At 56.2% G+C, this 19,813-nt stretch overlaps 1 protein-coding gene across 3 annotated transcripts in view; it reads right to left on the bottom strand.

Moving 5' to 3' along the window:
* LIMK2 (LIM domain kinase 2) overlaps positions 1–19,813 on the bottom strand; it is a 53,380-nt gene that overhangs the window by 2,215 nt on the left and 31,352 nt on the right. For 2 of the 3 annotated variants that reach the window (XM_040251121.1, XM_040251123.1), the window contains exons 3-15: positions 10,921–11,056; positions 10,138–10,247; positions 9,419–9,607; positions 8,191–8,296; positions 7,713–7,909; positions 6,458–6,644; positions 5,635–5,721; positions 4,895–5,026; positions 4,596–4,652; positions 3,131–3,196; positions 1,982–2,156; positions 1,245–1,300; positions 346–503 (exon numbers count right to left, since the gene is read on the bottom strand). In XM_040251121.1, the coding sequence (XP_040107055.1) occupies positions 346–503; positions 1,245–1,300; positions 1,982–2,156; positions 3,131–3,196; positions 4,596–4,652; positions 4,895–5,026; positions 5,635–5,721; positions 6,458–6,644; positions 7,713–7,909; positions 8,191–8,296; positions 9,419–9,607; positions 10,138–10,247; positions 10,921–11,056 (1,656 nt within the window). Of the gene's footprint in view, positions 1–345; positions 504–1,244; positions 1,301–1,981; positions 2,157–3,130; positions 3,197–4,595; positions 4,653–4,894; positions 5,027–5,634; positions 5,722–6,457; positions 6,645–7,712; positions 7,910–8,190; positions 8,297–9,418; positions 9,608–10,137; positions 10,248–10,920; positions 11,057–19,368; positions 19,789–19,813 lie in introns of those variants that run through there. The other variant, XM_040251122.1, reaches the window with a different exon arrangement.

Genomic DNA, 19,813 nt, shown 5'->3' with positions numbered 1-19,813 from the left:
GTGACAAAAATGCAAACCAAAATGTCAAACTTTTCTCTAAGATAACTATGTGAAAAAAAAAAAAATGTTTGGACATGGACATGGGAACATGGAAACTTGAAGACAGTGTTAGCATGGTATATAGGTTTGGGTGAATTTCCTGCTGTTAAAGTTTAACACTGTCTCTGGGTCACTTGCTACAACACCCCGGTCTCCCTCCCTGCCTACTGACACGTCAGGGTTGTCAGGTGGCTTCAGTGGTTGATGGCTACATCCGTGAGCCCAAGGGAAAAGCTTGGCGATGGCTGAGGACTGGGGCGAGCATCCCAGGACCATGCGGGCTGGGCGAGGGGCGTGGACTCTGACCTGCTTTCTGGCTCCAGTCTGCAGCAGATGGCGGCCAGGGGGAAGAAGGCTGGGGGGCAGTCTGTGGGGACAAACTTCTCCCAGAAGAGTTTCACGTTGAGACCGAAGTCCAGTGTTCGGGGCAGGCAGTCAGGATCTGCATACACCTGCCCGATTATCTGCAGGTGGAAAGACAGTGGTCAGGGATGGTGCAGCCACGTGGTGGGGGAGGGGGGTGCTGGTGCGGGCACAGGACAGGAGGGATGGTCAGAAGTGGGAGGCAGGGGCTTCCCTGGTGCTCCAGTGGTTAAGAATCCATCTGGCAATGCAGGGACACAGGTTCAATTCTGGTTAGGGAACTACGATCCCATATGCTGCGGGGCAACCAAGCCTGTGTACTGCAACCACTGAGCCTGCGTGCTGTAAATAAGGACAGACGCAGTCAAATAAACAAGAGGAAGAAGGTAAAAACCCAGCTGAGAGGGCTGCCCCCTCGCGTCTCTCCGTATCTTGCTAATGCAGGCTTGTCTCCTCACTAGAGAATCTGGAGGAGCCTCAGTGCAGAAGCACGACGCCCCTGACCGGCCCCTGGAGGGGCGGCTTCCACACAGCCCCGCCCTGCCCTGTGCTGGAGCTCAGGCCCTGAGAAGGGAGGCCCTGGATCTGATTCATGTCTGAAGCCCTCTGGTGCCAGCCCAGGGCTCTGCAGAGAGTAGATGCTCAACTGACTTCTGCTAGACCGAACGGTATTTTTAAAGCAGTGAGACTCGAACGCGTCCACAGACCCACGATAGCCGACACGGCCCTCTGCTCCTGCTGACTGCGGCACTACGCATCCTAGGAGGAGGAGCACCCATCCCAGTTGGGGGGCCGGGCTGCCAGGCCTGCTGCCTCAGGCCTGGCCTCCGCGCTGGGCTCACCTCACAGAGGACGATCCCAAAAGAGAAGACATCCACCGTCTCGTCGTAGCTCTTTCCTTCGGAAACACAGGAGAGCAGGCTGTTAGGTTTGGTCCCGTCTCTGCTCTGCACTGCGTCTGGAGCCAGGTCAGGTCAGAGCCAAGAGCCAGGGCTAGGAGAGGTTCTATGGGGGTGCCTCTAAGGCTGTGGGGACAGACCCCGTCTGAAAACCACCGCTCCTCAGTCAGCCTCAGAGAGGTCTCATGAAACAACACTGCCCAGGGTGAAGTCACACTGGACAGTGAACGAGAACTGGGCCAGGCTGCGCCTGGACTCTGGCACTGCCTCCTGTGCGCTCTCTGGCTAAAGACCTCAGAAATGGCTGCAGTGGGCCACTTATGCAGTCTCATGGCCCTGTCTGGCTCAGGAGGCCCGGCCAGCATCTCCAGCTGGTCTGCGCCTCAGCCACGAGGGGGCAGCACACCTCAGTTCTCAGCACGGAGCGAGAACAGGCAGTAAAGCGCCTGAGCGCTCAGCTACCCCTTGGGGCACAGGAGCCGCGGTCAGACCTCAGCGTGGGCCCAGGACGGGGCGCCAGCCAGCCTGCAGGCCTGATCTCAGGGAGGGGGGCGTCTTCAAGGTCCAGTCTGGCATGGGATGAAAACCATGCACTCCCGGCTCCCGGTACCTGGTCTACACACCCTGGGGCTCTGCTGCGAGACGCGGCCCCGCCTCCCCTCCGGGGGGTCAGGACTGACCGTTCAGCATCTCGGGGGCCATCCAGTAGGGGTTCCCCACCACCGTGTAGCGCTTCTTGCGGTCATTCTTGCGTAAGGTGCGCTTCTTGGTGGTGGCCTTTTCCACAGGGGGCTTCTTTCTCTCCTCGACTATGAGCCGTGACAGCCCGAAGTCAGCCACCACTACGGTCTTGTCCTGATAGGACAAGGGTCAGGTCAGCCCTGGGGAGCGGGGGACGACGGGACGGGGACCGGACAGTCCCAAGAGGAGAGAAGAGGCTTATGACCAAGGGGTGTCTTGACAAATGGGGCGTGGTGTTTGTTTTCTCAGTCTGCGCTTTCTGCATGGCTGCTGCTGCTAAGTCGCTTCAGTCGTGTATGACTCTGTGCGACCCCATGGACTGCAGCCCACCAGGCTCCTACGTCCATGGGATTTTCCAGGCAAGAGTACTGGAGTAGGGTGCCACTGCCTTCCCCAGACCTAGAGGGTGTTCTCAGCAGAGGTCCTGGACCTGGAGAGTGCAACTCAAGAGGCAGGACAGAGGATTTCTTTTATTTTGCTTTTTTTCTCATCCTGCCTTGTTCTCAGAAAGATTTAAAGCTAGAACCAGGATAAGACAGAAAAAGACAAGATACAGGCCTTCCGTGGGGGTGGTGGGCGAAGGGGAGATAAGATCTTCAAATAGCTACAAGGCAGACATGTGGAAAAGGGATTAAGACTGTTTGGTGTGAGTCCAGAGGGCCAGTGAGTGGACACCTAGGAAGCCACACTGCAAGTCAACAGGAGTAACACTGTAGCGAGCAGAGCTGACCCGCAGGGGAGAGGGAGGCTGGCCCCAAACCCGTCCCTGTGAATTTAGTAGCTCTGTGGCCTCGGGCTGAGGATTCAGGTGCCACAGCTGCAAAATGGGGTCCTTGGGGAGCTGCTTCCCCCAACAAGGGGCAAAACCAGGAGAAGTGAAGGGCTCTACAAACAGCTGAGGAACTTCAAGTCCCTTCCAACCAGAGGATTTCAAAGGCTGCTACTGGGAGGAGGTGGGGTTTGTCTGCATGTGCAGGGATCCCCCAGAAGACAGGAGCCCGAGGCGGTACCTCTGATCTAAAGCCAGAGGGGCCAGGCAGTCTCGCTGGCAACACGGGAGCCAGGAGGGCTGCCCTGGGGGCACGTACCAGCTTGATGAGGCAGTTGTGCGAGTTCAGATCCCGGTGGATGATACACATGGAATGCAAATAGGCCTGGAACCAGAGGTAGGAGCTGAGGCCCACGGCCAGTCGATCGGCTAGAGGCTGACTCTGAGACTCGGGGGCCCCAAAACCCGTTCTTCCCCCAGGACACCCCCCACCCCCCACGCCAGCTTCAGAACCCAACCCGGACTCCAGGGCCCTCCTGCCGTCACTCCTCATCCCAGTGTCAACAGAAGGCCGAGGGCTTCCCCTCTCCCTGCTGCCATCTTCTGCCCAGCAGCCCCTGTTCGCCGATCCCAACCCAGGCGCTGCTCTGTCCTGAAGTTCCCAACCCTCCGGGCCCAGTGAGCGGCCCCCAACCTATTTCACTCAGAGTTAGGCTACCCCCACCCAGTCTCTGGGTTTAGCCACCCTGGGTCCTTCCTGCTGTGAGAGGGGAAGTGGCCACCTCCTGGCCCAGCTGATCTGTGCTCCCAACACACACTTCCCTCTCTGTCCACACTTTCCCTGTGGTCTAGTGGTTAGCATTCAGTGCTCTCACTTAGAAAAAAAAAAAATTTATTGGAGTGTAGTTGATCTATAATGCTATGTTAAGTTTCAGGTGTATTGCAGAGTGAATCAGTTACACATATACATATATCCACTCTTTCAGATTCTTTTCCCATACAGGTCATTACAGAGTACTGAGAAGACTTCCCTGTACTATTCAGTACGTTCTTAATAGTGACCCATCTTATATATAGTAGTGTATATATGTTGATTTCAACCTCCCAATTCATCCCTCCCCCCTTGACAACCATGAGTTTGTTTTCTACACCTGTGAGTCTACTTCCCTTTTGTGAATAGGCTCATTTGTACCGTTGTTTTAGATTCCACACATAAGCGGTATGGTGATATTTGTCCTTCTGTGTCTGACTGACTTTGCTCAGTGTGATGATCTCTAGGTCCGTCCACAGCGGCGAATGGCCTTACTTAATCCTTTTCGTGGCTGAGTCACACGCCACTGTGTGGATGTACCACATCTTCTTACCTCAGCGCTCTGACTTCCACCTCTCCCTCTTCCTACCCTCATGTGTCCAGACTAGTCTATATTTGCTATTTCCCCATCCAGGCCTCCGCCTCTGGCTCTTCAGCCACCCTCCCACGCAGAACCACCCCCCGGCCCCTGCCACAACACCGGTTCCCTCCCTTGGGCTCCTGGAGCTGCTCACACGCCCACGGATCTCTTTCCAACCTGCCTGCCGCCCCTCCTCAGGGGGTGTCCACCCCTCTCCTGTACCACCTACCCCCATGATGGTGCGTGCCTGCCTTTTCCTTCTGGCCTCCTCGATGTCAGCCCCTCTCTCATCACTGCTAACCCCTACTAAGCACCCACACACCAGCCTCAGCAGATGCCTGTCCGAGTTCCTCCCAGACCCACTCTGCTGGCAGGGATGTCAGCAGGACTCACCATTCCAGAGGCGATGCCTTTGGCAAACCTGACCTTCTGCTGCCAGGGGAACGGGTCCTGCAGGATGGAGGAAGGCCCGTCAGAGGCCGCTGGGCCTTGTCTACTGGTGGTCCAGGCCCCGTGGGTCAATGTGATCCTCAGTAAACCCTCCCTGCCTGTGCCCAGTCCCACCCACCAAGGCCCTTTGCAGGCAAGGCAGAGGGTCTCTCTGATCATTGTGGTTCCAGAGCAGTGGTGACACAGGGGCCCCACTGATGACCCCTCAAGGTTCTCAGGGACTCTGGGGGAACTGTGCTCACCACGCTGCGCAGGAAGTCCTTCAGCGTGCCCCCCTCGATATACTCCGTCAACAGGTTAAGCTTCTTGTCCTTGTACAGTACGCCGATGAACTTGAGCACGTTGGGGTGGTCCAGGCTGCGCATCACCTTCACCTGCAGGGCGGGGAGGCCGCGAGGGCGGGGCCTGGTTTGTTCCTCACCCCCTCCCTCGGGGAGTCAGTGTGACACCCGTGCCCTGCGTCTCCCCCTCCTGTCTCGGGTGCTGGGGAAGAAACCCCCAAGTGGATGGGGACAGCCTCCCAGGCCTCGCACCTGGGACCCTGCCTTTCTAAGAGCTACATCTGGGGAACTGGAGAGGCAGGGCCCCAGAGTGAGGCGGAAAACCAGGAGGGCGGCATCCTGTGGGGCAGCGGGGAAGGACACTAAGGTGCCAGGCTGGCCCGGTGGGGTGTCCAGCGTCGAGCTGCTCCAAAGCGTCTGTGCTCACCCCACACTCCACGAGCTCCGTGAAGCACAGCTCACTGTACCAGTTCATGCTGTCCTCAGTGTTTTTTGTACAAATAATGTGCCATCATTTACAGGGGGGTCAGGGACATTCCTCTAATGGTCTGTTCTGCCTTAAGAAACCAACGACTCCAAACTAAGCTTCCTTTCACATCTTTTTTTTTTGGTGCTGAAAGCTGGGATTGAAGTCATTCTTTAGGATCAATTTCCCTCTTTCAACAGTGACACAAACTCCTAGCCCCCACCCCGCTCCTTACCTCAGTTAGAAAAGTCTTCTGTGTCTCCTCATCACAACGGATCAGCTCCTTCATGACCATCACTTTGCCCGTGGCTTTGTGTGTCACCTAAAAGGAGGGTGACTGTCACTGGTGCAGAGAACAGAGGCCCTTCTGGGGAACTACGTGCAAATCTGTCGCTGGCCATCCCATGCCCTGGAGGACACGCTGACGTCATCGGCCGGATCAGACTGACAGTTCAAGTGCGGAACACAGCACAGGCCTCAGAAGGGAGCACACCTTCCTCCCCGGAGAGCTGGGCATGCACGGAGGAGAGGGGAGAACCCACAAAAGGGGCGTGTGGGGGGGAGGGGGGGGGAGGGGTACTGCCAAGCCAAGCGGGAGTTCTGGTCATCTGACCCAGAAGCGTGTCTCTCGGGGAACAGGAGTCTGGGGGGCAAGAGGGTCAGTGCCACAGACATGCACCAGGGAGCTGGGGGGGTTGTGAGGAAGCTCTCTAGCCCCATGGCCCCGAAGGCTGAGACACATGGCTTACCTGACCCCCCCTCCCAGCTCTCAGCAGAGGAGGAGGAGGAGAGAGAGAGAGAGAGGTTAGTCCCCGAGACTGTTCAGCAGGGAGGCAGGAGCCACTCCCACACCGAGGCCTCTGGGCACCTAAGAAACACTCACTGACCAGAGATGGGGGGGCCACAGGCGACCTTGTCCCACCCGGTGCTCCAGGTCCCCCAAGCTCACACCAGCAGCAACGCTGCCTTCAGGTGGCCTGGGAGGGCAAGTGATGAAAATCCCCAGAGGAGGGTGCGAGGGCTGGGGGGCAGAAGGGCGGAGCGTGAGGAGCGCTCACCTTGATGGCCTGCCCGAAGAAGCCCTTCCCCAGGACCTCGCCGTGGATCAGGTCACAGGGCCGGAAGATCTGTTGCGAGCAGCTGCTGGAGCAGCGCAGGGACTCTGAGCGGCTGATGTCACGGCTGAGCAGGAGCGGCTCCTTGGGGGAGCTGGGGCCGGGGGACTTGGAGATGCTGTTACTGCGTCTGCGGAGGCGGGAGGGGGACGAGGGATGAGGGTGGGGACAGGGCAGCCCTCAGAGACCCAGCATGGAAGCCTGGAGGCAGGAACCTCAGGGCCACCCCGGTCTTTCCAACGTCTGCAGTCAGGGTGCTGGGACGGGGGAGGGGGACTCCAACATCGGACAGAGGTGTCGTCTGGGGGCGGCAGACATCCGGAGTCTATGTAAGCATGGGAAAATCACCCACAAAGTGGGAACCTTGAGCACCTCTCACCCCGAGTGAGGGACTAGACTCCACCAGATGGCAGCAGTGTCGATGGATTGATGGGAATCCACCACCTTCCATGACTGCCTGATTTATGGCCCCGACAGCTTAGAGCAACAGTCCACTACCACCCAAAACACGAGCAAAGGGGACAGCTCTGTAGTACCTGCCTGTATTTCCTGAACTTTAATAAGTGTGTATGACTTTTAGAGCAAAAGAGCCACTATGTTTATGACATTTTTATAGAGCAGCCAATGGTTTTGGTGACTGTCACTCTGACTTCCTAAAGAAGGGACTTCTGGTACCCCCTCGTGCATTCATTTTTTGCTTTCTGGTTTTCAACATCCTTATCTACGCTTATCTGTGCCCCTTGTCCAGCCTCAGCACCCCACGCTTCCCCCCACAGGCCTTGTCACCCTTTGGGATCCAGCACCGCTGCCTCCTGCCCAGCTCAGAGTTCAGTGGACAAAGCCTGACCCTCTGGCTTCTCCTGGAGAAGGAAATGGCCACCTACTTCAGTATTCTTGCCTGGAAAATCCCATGGACAGGGAAGCCTGGCAGGGAACAGTCCATGAGGTCGCAAAGAGTCGGACATGACTTAGCAACTACACTCTGGTTTCTAGGGAAAGCTGGCAGACAGCTGGGTCAGATCACACATGGGCCCTGGCTATGAACTGTTATCCTCGGGGGGCGCTGGGTCAGCACAATCTTCATTGCCTTCCCCTGGCCAGCTGGCTCCCTTCCTAACTCTGCTGGCCTCAGAGAGCCAGCTCCACTTGTCTGAGAGCTGGGCGTGGGGCAGCACAGAGCCAGGGCAGGACGGGGCACCTCAGGGAGCGTCTCCTCAGCGTTCCCTCCAGGTTCTCCTTGGTGTCCAGGGGGCTGAGGGTGTGCGCGTGTCTGTCATTCTGTGCACAGGGAGAGAGCCGTGCATCCAGCCGCAGCTGGTCCAGGCGCTGGGAGACGGGGTCGTGTTCGATCAGGAGCTGCAGCGTCTGGCTCGTCTGGCTAATGGCGTCCTCCACCTGCGGCCAGGAGCGGTGTGAGGCAGGCCCTGCAGGGTGTCCCATCGTGGGCCACCCACTGTCAGGCCAGAGGACCAGAGCCTGCTGTGGCCTCCGGCGGCCGCTGGCCACACCATGCCCTCTGCCCACAGCCTGGCACTCCCCAACATGGCCAGCCATCCCTGCTGCCCTGGGAACAAGCCAGGCTGACAGAGGGGTTCACCAGTGCGCACAGGCTCAGTGGCAAGACAAAGAGGGTCTGTTCACGGTCCGCTCCCCGCCCTCCACAGGACACGTGGTACCTCCTCCACGCGGAGCGTGCGCACAGGGGCCCCGTTGATCTCCAGGATGCGGTCCCCAGGGTGGATGGCATTGCGGTTGTCAGGACTGATGTGCATCCGGTTGACCCTGGGCCGGACAAGAGAGGAGGCAGGGCAGAGGCATCTTTAAAGACAGCCTGACCAATTTCACTTGTGCAGGGAGGGCTTCACCAGGCCCTGGGCCTCAACTGGCCCCCAAGGCCCAGGCCACTCAGGGAGAGGTCCCACCCCATCACCCAGAGGCCTAAGCCAGAAACCTAGACGGCACTCCCTGCTTCGGGAGTTCCCTCGCAGACCCCCAATCCTCAAGTCCTGAAGAAGGCTCCATCATCATGGTTACCAACACCTGTCTCTCGCTCCATGCATCAGCCTCCTAACTGGTCTCTGCACCTCTAGGCCTGCCCCTCTCCCGTCCCACTTCCACAGCAGCGATGCTTCTAAAACGCTGACCTGGTCGTGTCACCTTGCTGCTTAAATCCCTCAAGAGACCCATTGGGTCCTCATGATCTAGGCTCTCTGTGACTTAACAGGCCCCTTCTGGCTACTCCCAACCACTCAATCTATACCAGACACAGCCACAGACCCCCACCTCTGTCCTGAACACAGCCCCAGGCTTAGAGCAGACCTCACCTCCCTCTGACTTCCCAGCCCCAGGACCCCCCTCTGCTGTGAGCACCCAGCACCCGGCACACAGTAAGCACATGATCACCGTCTACAGGGCTGGGAGCCACAGTTCCTCACGACTGGTATTAGATGGACAGACCCTTTCCCCATCCGGTCGCCGGCCTGGACACAGCATGGAGTCTTTACCTCTTTCTCCTCCTTCCTCCATTCACTCACTTAACCAATGAAACAACAATCCATGTGCACCCACTATGTGCCAGGCACTGCTCCAGGCCCTGGGTGTGCAGCAATGAACCGGACTAAGTTCCACAGGGAACTCGTGAGGGGACAGATGATAAACAAACATAACCAAGCCAGATAATTTCAAAGAGCAAACATGATGTGAAACTTGACCCGTGAAAGGTGAGCGGTTCTGGTGTTAGTATCTGGCGGGAAGCGGCCGCGGTGGTGGGTGAGGGCAGTCAATGCCAGGGCCCAGGCGTGGCCCTGGAAAGACATGAGCCCAGGAGAAGAGACGCGATGTGAATGCGGGGGCTCCGAGGCCTGCCGTGTGCTCCGCTCCAGAACCCCCACCCCAGGCACTCACTCTCTCACTTGCACAGTGGTGGCGTAATTGGAGCAGGCACTCTCCACAGACACGGAGAAGCCCCTCCTGCCTTCGGTGGTGGCCGGCATGGAGATGTGTGTGACAGAGTAGGGCAGCTGGTCCTGGACGGATTCCGTGGACAGCCTCTCAAACATGGGTGCCAGCACCACCTCGTTGTGGCACTTCCCACTGTGGGGAGGAGCAGAAAGGGGGTTGAGATCCTGGAGCCCCACCTGGAAGCCCCCAGCAACGATGAGCCTTCCAGCGGCAGAGCGCATGGCCCCATGTTCACTGCCCTGCCCGATCCCAGCTGGTCGCTCACAATGAGCAGCCTGGGTTCTCTGCCTCTGACTCAAGGTAAGAACTGGGCCTCAGCCTGACTTTTTTTGTCAACCGAGGCAGCTAGGCTGAGTGAGTTCTAAGGGGCCTTTGCCTTTAACATCCTGGGCTCCCCCTCAGAGAGTCCCCTCCCAGCCATCGTCTCCCTCTGGGAGGCCTGCAGGGCAGTATGCTTATTCTCCCAGTAGGTAAGGACAGAGGGCAGAGACGTTCATTATCTTGCTCACAGCTTTCAGAGCTGGTCAAGAGCCACCACTGTGACAGGAACATAATCAGTGCACTGAGACCCCAGCAGTCCTCCTGCCTGATCCACACTGCCGCGTCCCCCTCCCGCTCAGCCACCCTTGTCGGGAAGGAGGGACACGGGGCCACCTTCTTACCAGTAGAGGGTGGCGTGCTGCACCAGGGCGTATGCGTCCCCATCCTCGATGATCACCTTGCAGCTCATACAGGCGAAGCACTCTGGGTGGTACTTGTACTCCCCGGCCACCTGTGGGCAGGTGGGGAGAAGGGTGGGCAGACGCGGGGAGGAAATGAGTTGTCACTTTTGCCGGAGTGGAGGGCGGCGTGGGTGAGGGGCCTCCCATCAGGGATATACAGACCATCCCTGCCCAGTCATCGCTGACCTTTGCCCTCCCCATCCCAGAGCTTCCAGAGAAAGGGCTGGATTGGTGCCTCTCTGTCATGTCTTTCTGTTTGTCAACACTGTGTGACCTGCAGAATCTTAGTTCTCCAACTAGGGACAGAATCCAGCCCCTTGGCAGTGAGAGTGATAAGTCCTAACCACTGGACCAGCAGGGAAGTCCCTCCCTGTCATTTCTGAGATTGTAAGAAAAAAACTCCTGGTCTCAGCCATGGGCACAGGCCCCCAGAAGTCATCATCCCCAGGAGGGAGGCTCACGCTCCCCTTTAGGGCCCCATCCCATCTCACCGTCTCCCCTCCTTGCCTGCCCAGCCCTCCCAACACTGGACTGTTAAGTCTCTGAGAGATGGATCATATCTGGCACTTAATAGGTCCTAAAAATCATCTGTTAAGTGACTGAATAAATAAAGGGAGAGGCCTCAGCTGATGGGAAGACAGAAGGTGAATGGCCAGAGGGAACCGTAGGCACTGCCAATGAACTCTGACGGCGGAGGGGGTAGAAATGGAGCGACGCACTCACCATGACGGGCCCCGTCATCAGCAGAGAGCATCCATGGCAGAACTCCCCAAACTTCCCCCAGTAGTCCTTGTGGCAGTACAGCTTCCCATCTTTCTCGTAGTACCAGTTGGTGAGAGAATCCTGGCATTCAGAACACCTGAAAAGCAAGGCAAGAACAGAAACCTAAACCTTTCTGGGTCTTGAAGTCCTTGGAGAATTTGATAATTTGATAAGAGCCAAGAAACCTCTTGGCTTTTGAACTGATGCTGGGGAAGACTTTTCAGAGTCCCTTGGACTGCAAAGAGATCAAACTGGTCAATCCTAAAGGAAATCAACCTTGAATATTCACTAGAAGGACTCACCCTGAAGCTGAAGCTCCAATACTTTGGCTACCTGATGCAAAGAGCCAACTCACTGGAAAAGACTTTCATGCTGGGGAAGATTGAGGGCAAGAGGAGAAGAGGGTGACAGAGAGGATGAGATGGTTGGATGGCATCACAGATTTAATGAGCAAACTCTGGAAGATAGTGGAAGGCAGGGAAGCCTGGTGTGCTGCACTCCATGGGGTTGCAAAGAGCTGGACATGACTTAGTAACTGAGTAAGAAGCCTCTCCCCAAAAAATACACATATGAGGAAAATGTGCATATAATTTAGGTATGGGGTACATGTCATAGGACTGAAGGCCATTCATGCACCAGTTAAGAACTTCTGGTCAAGACCGATACCTCAATGAACCAAAGAAGCTCAGTGACCTCCACTCTTCAGAACCTACCCATCTCCGACAGCATTACCTATGAGCATCCTTGAGAAAAACAGATTAAGTATATAGAAACAATCAGGCAAATCTAGAAAGGGAAGGTCATTCTATAAGACAACTGGTCTTTTCTCTTTTGAAAAGTTAAGGCACAGGGACTAGAAAAGCCCAGAGACACAGAAACCCCCCAATACAACAACTAAACCTTGGATTCGATTCTGGATTGAAAATGAAAACAGACAAGAGTGACATTTTTGGAACTGAGGAAATCTGAATTTCGCCTATACATTAGATTATAATGCAAAATTACTGTTAATTTTTTAGATGCAATAATGATACTTTGCCTATATAGAAGAATTTATAGAAGAAAAATAGTAAACTAATAAGGAGAGTCAATTCAGTTCAGTCACTCAGTCGTGTCTGACTCTTTGCAAGCCCATGAATCGCATCATGCCAGGCCTCCCTGTCCATCACCAACTCCCAGAGTCCACCCAAACTCATGTCCACTGAGTCGGTGATGCCATCCAACTATCTCATCCTCTGTTGTCCCGTTCTCCTCCTGCCCTCAATCTTTCCCAGCATCAGGGTCTTTTCAAATGAGTCAGCTCTTCGCATCAGGTGGCCAAAGTATTGGAGTTTCAGCTTCAACACGAGTCCTTCCAATGAACACCCAGGACTGATTTCCTTTTACTTGCAATTTACTTGTAAATAAGTAGAAAATAAAACTCTTGTGTATGTGTGTATACAGACATATAAAGTGGCTTAAATGTAACAAGTGATGAATCTAAGGTGAAGGATATATGAGTGTTCTTTCAACTAGTCTTTCAACTCTTCTATAGATCTGAAATTTTTCAAAATAAAATAATGAGGGGAAGAAAACCTCCATCAGCACCATGTAACATGTGTGTGAGAGCCCAGAGCTCCTGTCTCCTCCAGTCACTGGGCTGTGAAGCTCCACACTTGCTCAGGCTGGGGGTGTTCCGGGGTCATGCCTACACACGCGATCATCCTCACGTCTGACCCTGGCACTCAGAGCTAAGAGCCCCTCAGCTGGGTGAGCCTGTTCCACCTCCCTCTTCCTAGTTAGCAGACTCCGCTCTTGTCATCGAGGCCTCAGGGCACCCACACTCTCCTTGCTTTCTGAGAGGCAGGGTGGAACTGTTCTTGGTTTGAATCCTGACCTGCCGCTTACTAGTTATGTCATCTTGGGCAAGTTATTTCACTTCTCTGACCCAGCTTCCTTATCTGTAAGATAGACTACTGTGAAAATAAAATAATACGTTTTAAAGTAGACAGTTTGGGACCTCCCTGGCGGTCCAGTGGCTGGGGCTCTGTGCTTCCACTGTATGGGGCAAAGGTTCGATCTCTGCTTGGGGAACTAGGGTCCCACAAGCTGTGTGGCAGAGCTAAAAATATTTTTTTAAAATAAGACAGCTTATATAAAAGGCCTAGCACTATAAGAATGCTGTAGTGTCCACTGCTATCGAGTGATGATGATAATGGAAGCTCCTGTTATTGGCCACTTACTGCCATTAGCTGGGCGGTTTTTGGACAACTTCTCTTACTAGCTTTTTCTCACTGACAGAATGTGACCCATAGCATCTACTACAAAGAGCCACTATGAACAAGTAAGTTAATAAAGAGCAAAGTCTTCTGCAAACTGTGAAGGGCAAAGCAAGTGTGTTCTTAGAGTAACTTGGTAGGTGCTGCAGATAGAAAAGATAGATTATACAGGGTCCCCTCCTCCACTTCCAAGAGCTTATAATGAGTGGAGGAAGAGAAAATCTAAACAAAACTTGATTAACATTGCAGGTGGAAAGGCCGAGATGGGGTGTCTGCCATCAGCCACCCACCCTTAGCGTTTCTCACTTGTCCTTCGGCTGCTGAATTTCAGGTAGACGAGTATGGATATGAAGTACCCAGGATGGCTCAGTGCAGACCACGAGTTATAGGAGGTGGAGGGGAAGACCCCCGTTCTGGGCACACAACTCCAGCTCCTCTCAGCATAAAAGGCACACTTTTTTTTTTTTTTAAAGGCACACTTTTACATGTGCTCTGAGCTGGGAAGGAGACACCAGGTTCAGGTTCTTAGTAACCACATGTCTCCGGACAAGCCCCTCTCCCTCTCTGGGCTCAGTGTCCCCACCTGTAGACTGAGGGTATTAGACTTTCCCCTGGATGCTCCAAGGCTCCAATCTCAGCACCACGCACCTCCCCCCGCCCCGCCCCCGGGTGATCTCGGGCCAGCTGCTCGGCTCCTCATTTCTGCAGTGGCAACATCACCTATTTTCAGGCAGGCAGTGAGGACAGAACTCAGTTCTGGGAGGTGGTGACGTGCCCGGCACAGGGGCCGGCACCAGGGGCAGGCCTTCATGCTCCCACCTTCTGTTGTAAAGCATCTGGGTACCTACCTTCTTCCTTCACTGAGGAGAGGACCAGTGTCCCACTCACCCCTGCGAGACTCAGCACTGTGCAAAGGGCCTTCAGAGTAAGCCCTCAGCAAACATTTCCAGAGTGAACACTGTGGGCGTGGTGAGCACCAGCGGTCCAGGTGGGAGCACTGAGGTTCCGTGGCTCCTGGTCGCCGGGCCCCGCCTGCCCCTCTCCTGTCTGAGGTGGAGGAGAGCTGCTGCAGACGAACCTGCACCAACCGCTGGCCGGGGCCCTGTTACACCCCTGCCATGGTATGTGCGCTGCAGGGCATGGGAGCACCAAACACATCCTCCTCTCCACTGCCAATATCTTGCTTTTGTCTGTTGCAAGTAGCCCAGGCCAGGCCCGGGAGGGGGCCAGGGAGAGGGGCGAGTGCAGGCATGCAGGAGCCAGACGTGCCGGCCTCCCGGGAAGACGACCTGGCCGGAGCGTGACACCACCCTGCACACATCTGAGTCAAGGAATGCCTCTGCGGGGCACGGCCGGCTGCTCAGCCAGGGCCGGCCGCCACAGGCATCTCTGAAGAACAGGAAGCTGAACGCCTGACAGGAGGCCAGGCTGTGGGCCCCCAGGCTGCTTTACACAGGACACAAGTGGTTCTGGGCCTCCGGGGACATTGCTGGGGCAGACTCGCTTAAATGTTCACAGCAGCCACGGTGACCTGTTTCGAGGAGACACCTAACTTACATGAGCTCTAACCCTGACCGCACCCTGCAGGGTGATAGGATTAGCCCTGTTTCAGACTAGGAGACTGAAAAGCAGAGTCAAGTCACTTCTGTGAAGTCGCCCGGAACACGCATGACAGAGCCGGAATCTGCACCAACGTGTGCCTGCGCCTCATGGCGCAGCACGTCCACTAAGCTGGGCCTCGGGTCTGTGAAGACACAGAGGCTGGAGCCCTGAGAGCGCGCGTCCCTTTGTGTCAACACCTGCTGGTGCTTCTCCTGAAGCCCAAGGACCCAACGTTAAGTGGCACAATGACTCTCCTCCTCCGCTGAGTCCATGGGAGGCTGGCCCCCGGCAGACTCTGCACCTATTGAAAGGGTCCAAAACGCACTCTGGGAATGTAAGGTGTGACTGAGCAGAATCCCACCTCAGTCCTCAGGGGCCATGGCCACAATACCTTCTCCCCAAAGCCTTTCCCAGCCTTCAGTTTTCCGAAGTTTCAAGTGAAAGTTAGCATGTGCCCTGGCTATAGGCCCAGGGCATCGAGCTTGGAGGTGGTGGGGCTGGCGGTGGAGCCAGACCCCAGGGCCAAGGCATCAGCCAACACACTCTCCAGAGCAGTGAATGGAGCAGAGACTCTCCAGCCATGGGCTTTAACAACCTCCAGAACTTTCCCTGAGTGCTATGGAGAGCCTGGGCAGCTAGTGTGGACCAAACCCCGATGGTCGGTTCAGTGGGAGGCTCAGATCCAAGCAAAAGCCTTTGGAGTTAGCAGGGAACATACTGGTTAAAAAATAATCATCAAACTTAAAGTTTCATAAATAACTTAAGACCTGGGTCCACATTCCGTCTTTGCCACTCACTATCTGAGTCACCTGAAGCCGGTTACTTCATGACCCTGAGCCTCAGTGTCCTCATTCGCATACTGGTGATGATGAGAGTTAAACCACGTACAGACGCCCAGCGCCCAGCGCGAGCCTGGCCCAGAAAGTGCTCATCTCCCCGCCTCCCTCTCCGACTGGAGAACACCAGGGTGAAAGGAGACAGAGCCCTCCCTCTCCCAGGCCCAAGCAACAGGGACCTTTTTCTTGGCCCAGAACCAAACAGATTTCTGGAAACAGGGAAGGTCCCCAAATGAATTATTTATCTAGCCAGTTAAAAATCAATTGATTATAATCAATTCTGACCAATTAGGAAACAGTTACTGTTCATGGAGGGTGTGCAAGATGGAACAAGCAAGGTGCTGAGAGAAGCCAAGTGAGATAAGACAGAGGCCCAGCCCTCAGTCACATGAAAATTCTTCAGACCGAATGTTTACAGGTAAATTTTCCACCTTAGGTGGTGAGAGCGCCAGAACAGCCATTGTTACCGCGGATTTACACAGGTTAAAGAACAAGCCCTCCCACGTCCTGCTTGAGGGCCTGGCTGGCTGCTCGTCCTTAGCCTCTGACTGAGCAGAAAGCAGAGTGGGAGAAGCTTCTTCCAGCCTCTGCCTCTGAGTAGACTGGGGTGGACGGGGCACCGGGCAGATCTCTCTGCTCTGGCCTGAGTGTCACGACTGGGGCTGCCACACCTCCTCTGGGCCGGAATGGGTGGCGGGGGCAGATAGAGCAGGGGCCCAGAGACTCCGGTCTACCAGAGCTCAGCCTTCTTCCACCCCAGACCCCTTATCACCCCTCCTTCCTGTAGACCCCGCAGACTGAAACAGGCTGTCAATTAAGCTGTAATTATTATGGAATAAATAGGTTGTTATCCTGTTTGAAAAAATTAACCAAACACATAATGAGCCTCTGATCAGCAAGAAATAAGTGTTGCCAGAGTGTGCTGACTCGGTTCCAACCAGAAGCCAGAAAGCCTGTGGTTTCAAGTAATCTGTGCCGTGGTGCTGCAGCTAATGGAAGAGGGCTTGTGTGCCTGAGGAGCCACGTGGGCTGCAGAGCTGGGAACCTTCACCTGATCTGAGTCCTTCATTTTTCAGAGCAGAGAGAGAATCCCAGGGGACCCAAGGCAGCTGCCAAATATGACTGTGAAGGTGGGCAGGGTTAAGAAGAGTTTCTCCCTTTTGAACAAGGGTTGCTTTAGAATACAAAGATGCACTTGTTTTCTTCAAGAGACAATGTGTAAACTAAACTCACTAAATTGATGTCAGGCATTAAGGGGAAAGCTGTAAAAAGAAAAATTCTTTAACGATGTCAGACAAAGTCCCACCTTAATTTTCCTCTTCTGTAAATTCCGATTGGAGGGGTTTTCTTACTCGCGAGGACGCTCATGACTCCGTCTCAGTCCCCAAGCCTGGTGCACAGGCAGAGGGAGACGATGCCTGCCTGCCTGCCGGGCAAGGGCGCCTGGGGCACAGAAATTGCATTCTTCATCCCCAGCTCCCACTTCCCTCCCCAGCGAGCTGTCACGCCTGATCATGTCCCCATGGAATCTGGTTGCGTCACTCTCCTTGAAGCTGCAGACCCAGAACTCTGTGCTCAAGGCCTGGGGTCAAGGACTTAATTTCTTCCACAGAATCTGGCAAGGGTCGTGTTGAGGAGCCCAGGAAACCCAGTTCCTACGCTCCGCAGGGGAGGAAACTGAGACCCAGGGTGGGGTCAGGCACCTGGTCAGAGGGCAGCCCTTGAGGACATCCTGCAGTAAAGGAGGGGGCGAGGGCAGAAGCAGCTTTCTGGCCGGGCACTGACACTGGTGGCTGACTGGACTGCCACCTGGCAGAGGAGAGGGTCTGGGTGGTCCTTGGGTGGGGAGGCGGGGCACAGAGCCCCATGCTGGCTAGCTTTTCAGAAGTGGCTTCAGGAATGTGGCCTCCCATCTGGGGGGAGGGGAGAGGGTCTGTGGCCAGCCAGTCAGTCCCCCCCTGACTCCAGCTGGGCAAACAGAGTTGAGGGGAGGGCTGTCAGGTTGCCCGGAGGGGCTGGGGCAGAGCAAGACAAAGCACGGGCAGACCTGGGTGGCGCGGTGGCCGGGTCCTCACGGGTCCATGCTGACTGTCCATTATCTGCTTGAGCTCCTGAGAGGCTGTATCGTGCCCCCAGAGATTAAAAGGGGCACACATTCCTGGCTTCTAAGGGAGCCACCCCACCCCCAGGCTGCCGATCCAGGATTAAGAGTAAGAGGGATTAATGAGGCCCTGGCTTAAACTAGTGGCTGGTTCAAACACCTGGCATCTTGATTCCACATGGTACAACTCAAGATCAATCCCCATCCCCAATGGCCCTGCAGAGGAGGATGTCTGCTGTCCCAGCCATGTGCCAGGAAAATTATGGGGAAGCCTTTCCCTGCTTGCTCGCTCTCTCCTCTGCGAGAGGAAAGCAAACCCAAGAATGGTCCTGGGGGAGATACATGCAGGGGGAGGTGCAGCCTCCCGAGGATGAGAAAACAAACCGATGCAGACAGACGAGGCTGGCCAGAGAGACCCCACAAGTTAACTCTGCTGAAAGCAGCTACCACATCTGTAAAATGGGGACACCAAAGGTCTTGAGGCTGTCAAGAGACTGCAGGATGAAGTGCCGGGCAGGATGTCTGGAAGAGGCAGCCCCGAGGACCAGTTTTATGCCGCCCCCTCAGACCCTGGAGTTTCCCACCACTCGGCCAGGGCCCGGTGATTCTGAGAAGCCACGTGGTGCTCTGCTTTTCTGCTCGGGGCACAGCCACCCGACTCTGAGACTCTGATCCCCACAGTGCGGTCTGGGCAAGGGGCCGGGCTGGGGACGCCAGAGGGAGAAGCTGACCAGGACCACTGGTGAGGGGGAGGCAGACCTCAGAACAGGCTGCTCCCAAAGAATGAAAACAAGCTCCACCCCAGCCAGGAATGGCTCCAGCCAGGAGGGACCCAGAGGCCAGAACCCCCTGGGGAGTTTCTGTTGGGAGGTGGGGTGGGGCAGACAGCAGAGAAAGGCAGGTCGGAGGTAGACCGGAAGTTTCACATCTCCCTGTGAGAAGCCCTGCAGAAGCTCGGGCCTGGGGACCTGGCAGGCATGGGGGCTGGGCCCCCAGCTCCGGACCCTCCGAAGCCGGCTGCCCCAGGTCTCACGTGCCCAGGCCTTTGCCAGGCAAGCCTACTCACAGGGAACGCAGGAGCCCTTAGAGGGCAGAGGCCAAGGCGCCTGCTGTTAAGAGAACAAACGTGTGTAATGAGAGAGCTTACTGTGTACCGGGCTGCCCACACCCAGCCTCGCCGGCTTCCACGCTGTTTGGCAAAACCTGCCCATCCTGCTTGTTGGGACAAATTCCCGGGCAGGCGGCACAGCCCACAGGTGAGACGTGGAGAGCTGGAAGAACAGCCCCTCCTGCGCTCCCCCCGGAAGGAGTAGCACGGGGAGCAGACCAGCTCGGTAGCACCTTGCACTTCTCGGAGGCTCGTCCAGGTGCGGGTCTGGGAAGCCCCGGGAGGCCGAGCTCCCTGGTGGCTGCGGCACGACCGCCCCTCCCCTCCCTTCCCAGCACCTGGGGTGGGGGGACCTGGTTCCATGGGTAAGTGGCTGGCTTCCACTGGCTTCTGCCTGACAGACGCGCGATCGGAGGACAAGAAAAACCCGAGAGGCAGAGGGGAGCGGCCTCAGCCCTCCCCTCAGGACCGGGGCCCAAAGAGGAGATGGGAAGAGCGACTCACCGGAAGGGGTCTCTGGAGGTGAAGTAAGCCTGGACAGACAAGTAACTCCCCATCTTCTTCCCACGCCAGACACACAAGACACAAGCTCAGCTGCAAACCCGTCGGGGAGGGCCTCCGGCCTGCGGGCGGCCACCATGACAGGCCTGGGGCTCCGGCAGCGCTGGCTGCCCAGCTCACCTCTCCCTCCGGGGCGGCCGGAGGGGCGTGAGCGCGCTGAGCCCCTTGCCCCCCAGCGAAGTCCCGCAGGGGCTCATGGCTGGGACGCTGCTCCCCGGTTCTCCGAGGCTGGGCGGCCCCTCGGGACTCAGGAGAAGCACCTCTCTGCAGAGGCTACACGCACTCAGGCATTCTCAGGCAGGGGCCGGTGACTCGCCAAGAAAGAGGCGCTGCTGTCAAGTTAGCCTTCCGCGGCAGCCCCACCCCTGCCGGGGGAGGGAGGGAGGAA

Source organism: Oryx dammah, unplaced genomic scaffold (genome assembly GCF_014754425.2).
Source record: "Oryx dammah isolate SB20612 unplaced genomic scaffold, SCBI_Odam_1.1 HiC_scaffold_12, whole genome shotgun sequence".
NCBI lineage: Eukaryota > Metazoa > Chordata > Mammalia > Artiodactyla > Bovidae > Oryx > Oryx dammah.
The sequence above is the reverse complement of the archived record's forward strand: the minus strand, read 5'-3'. Positions and strand labels throughout refer to the sequence as shown.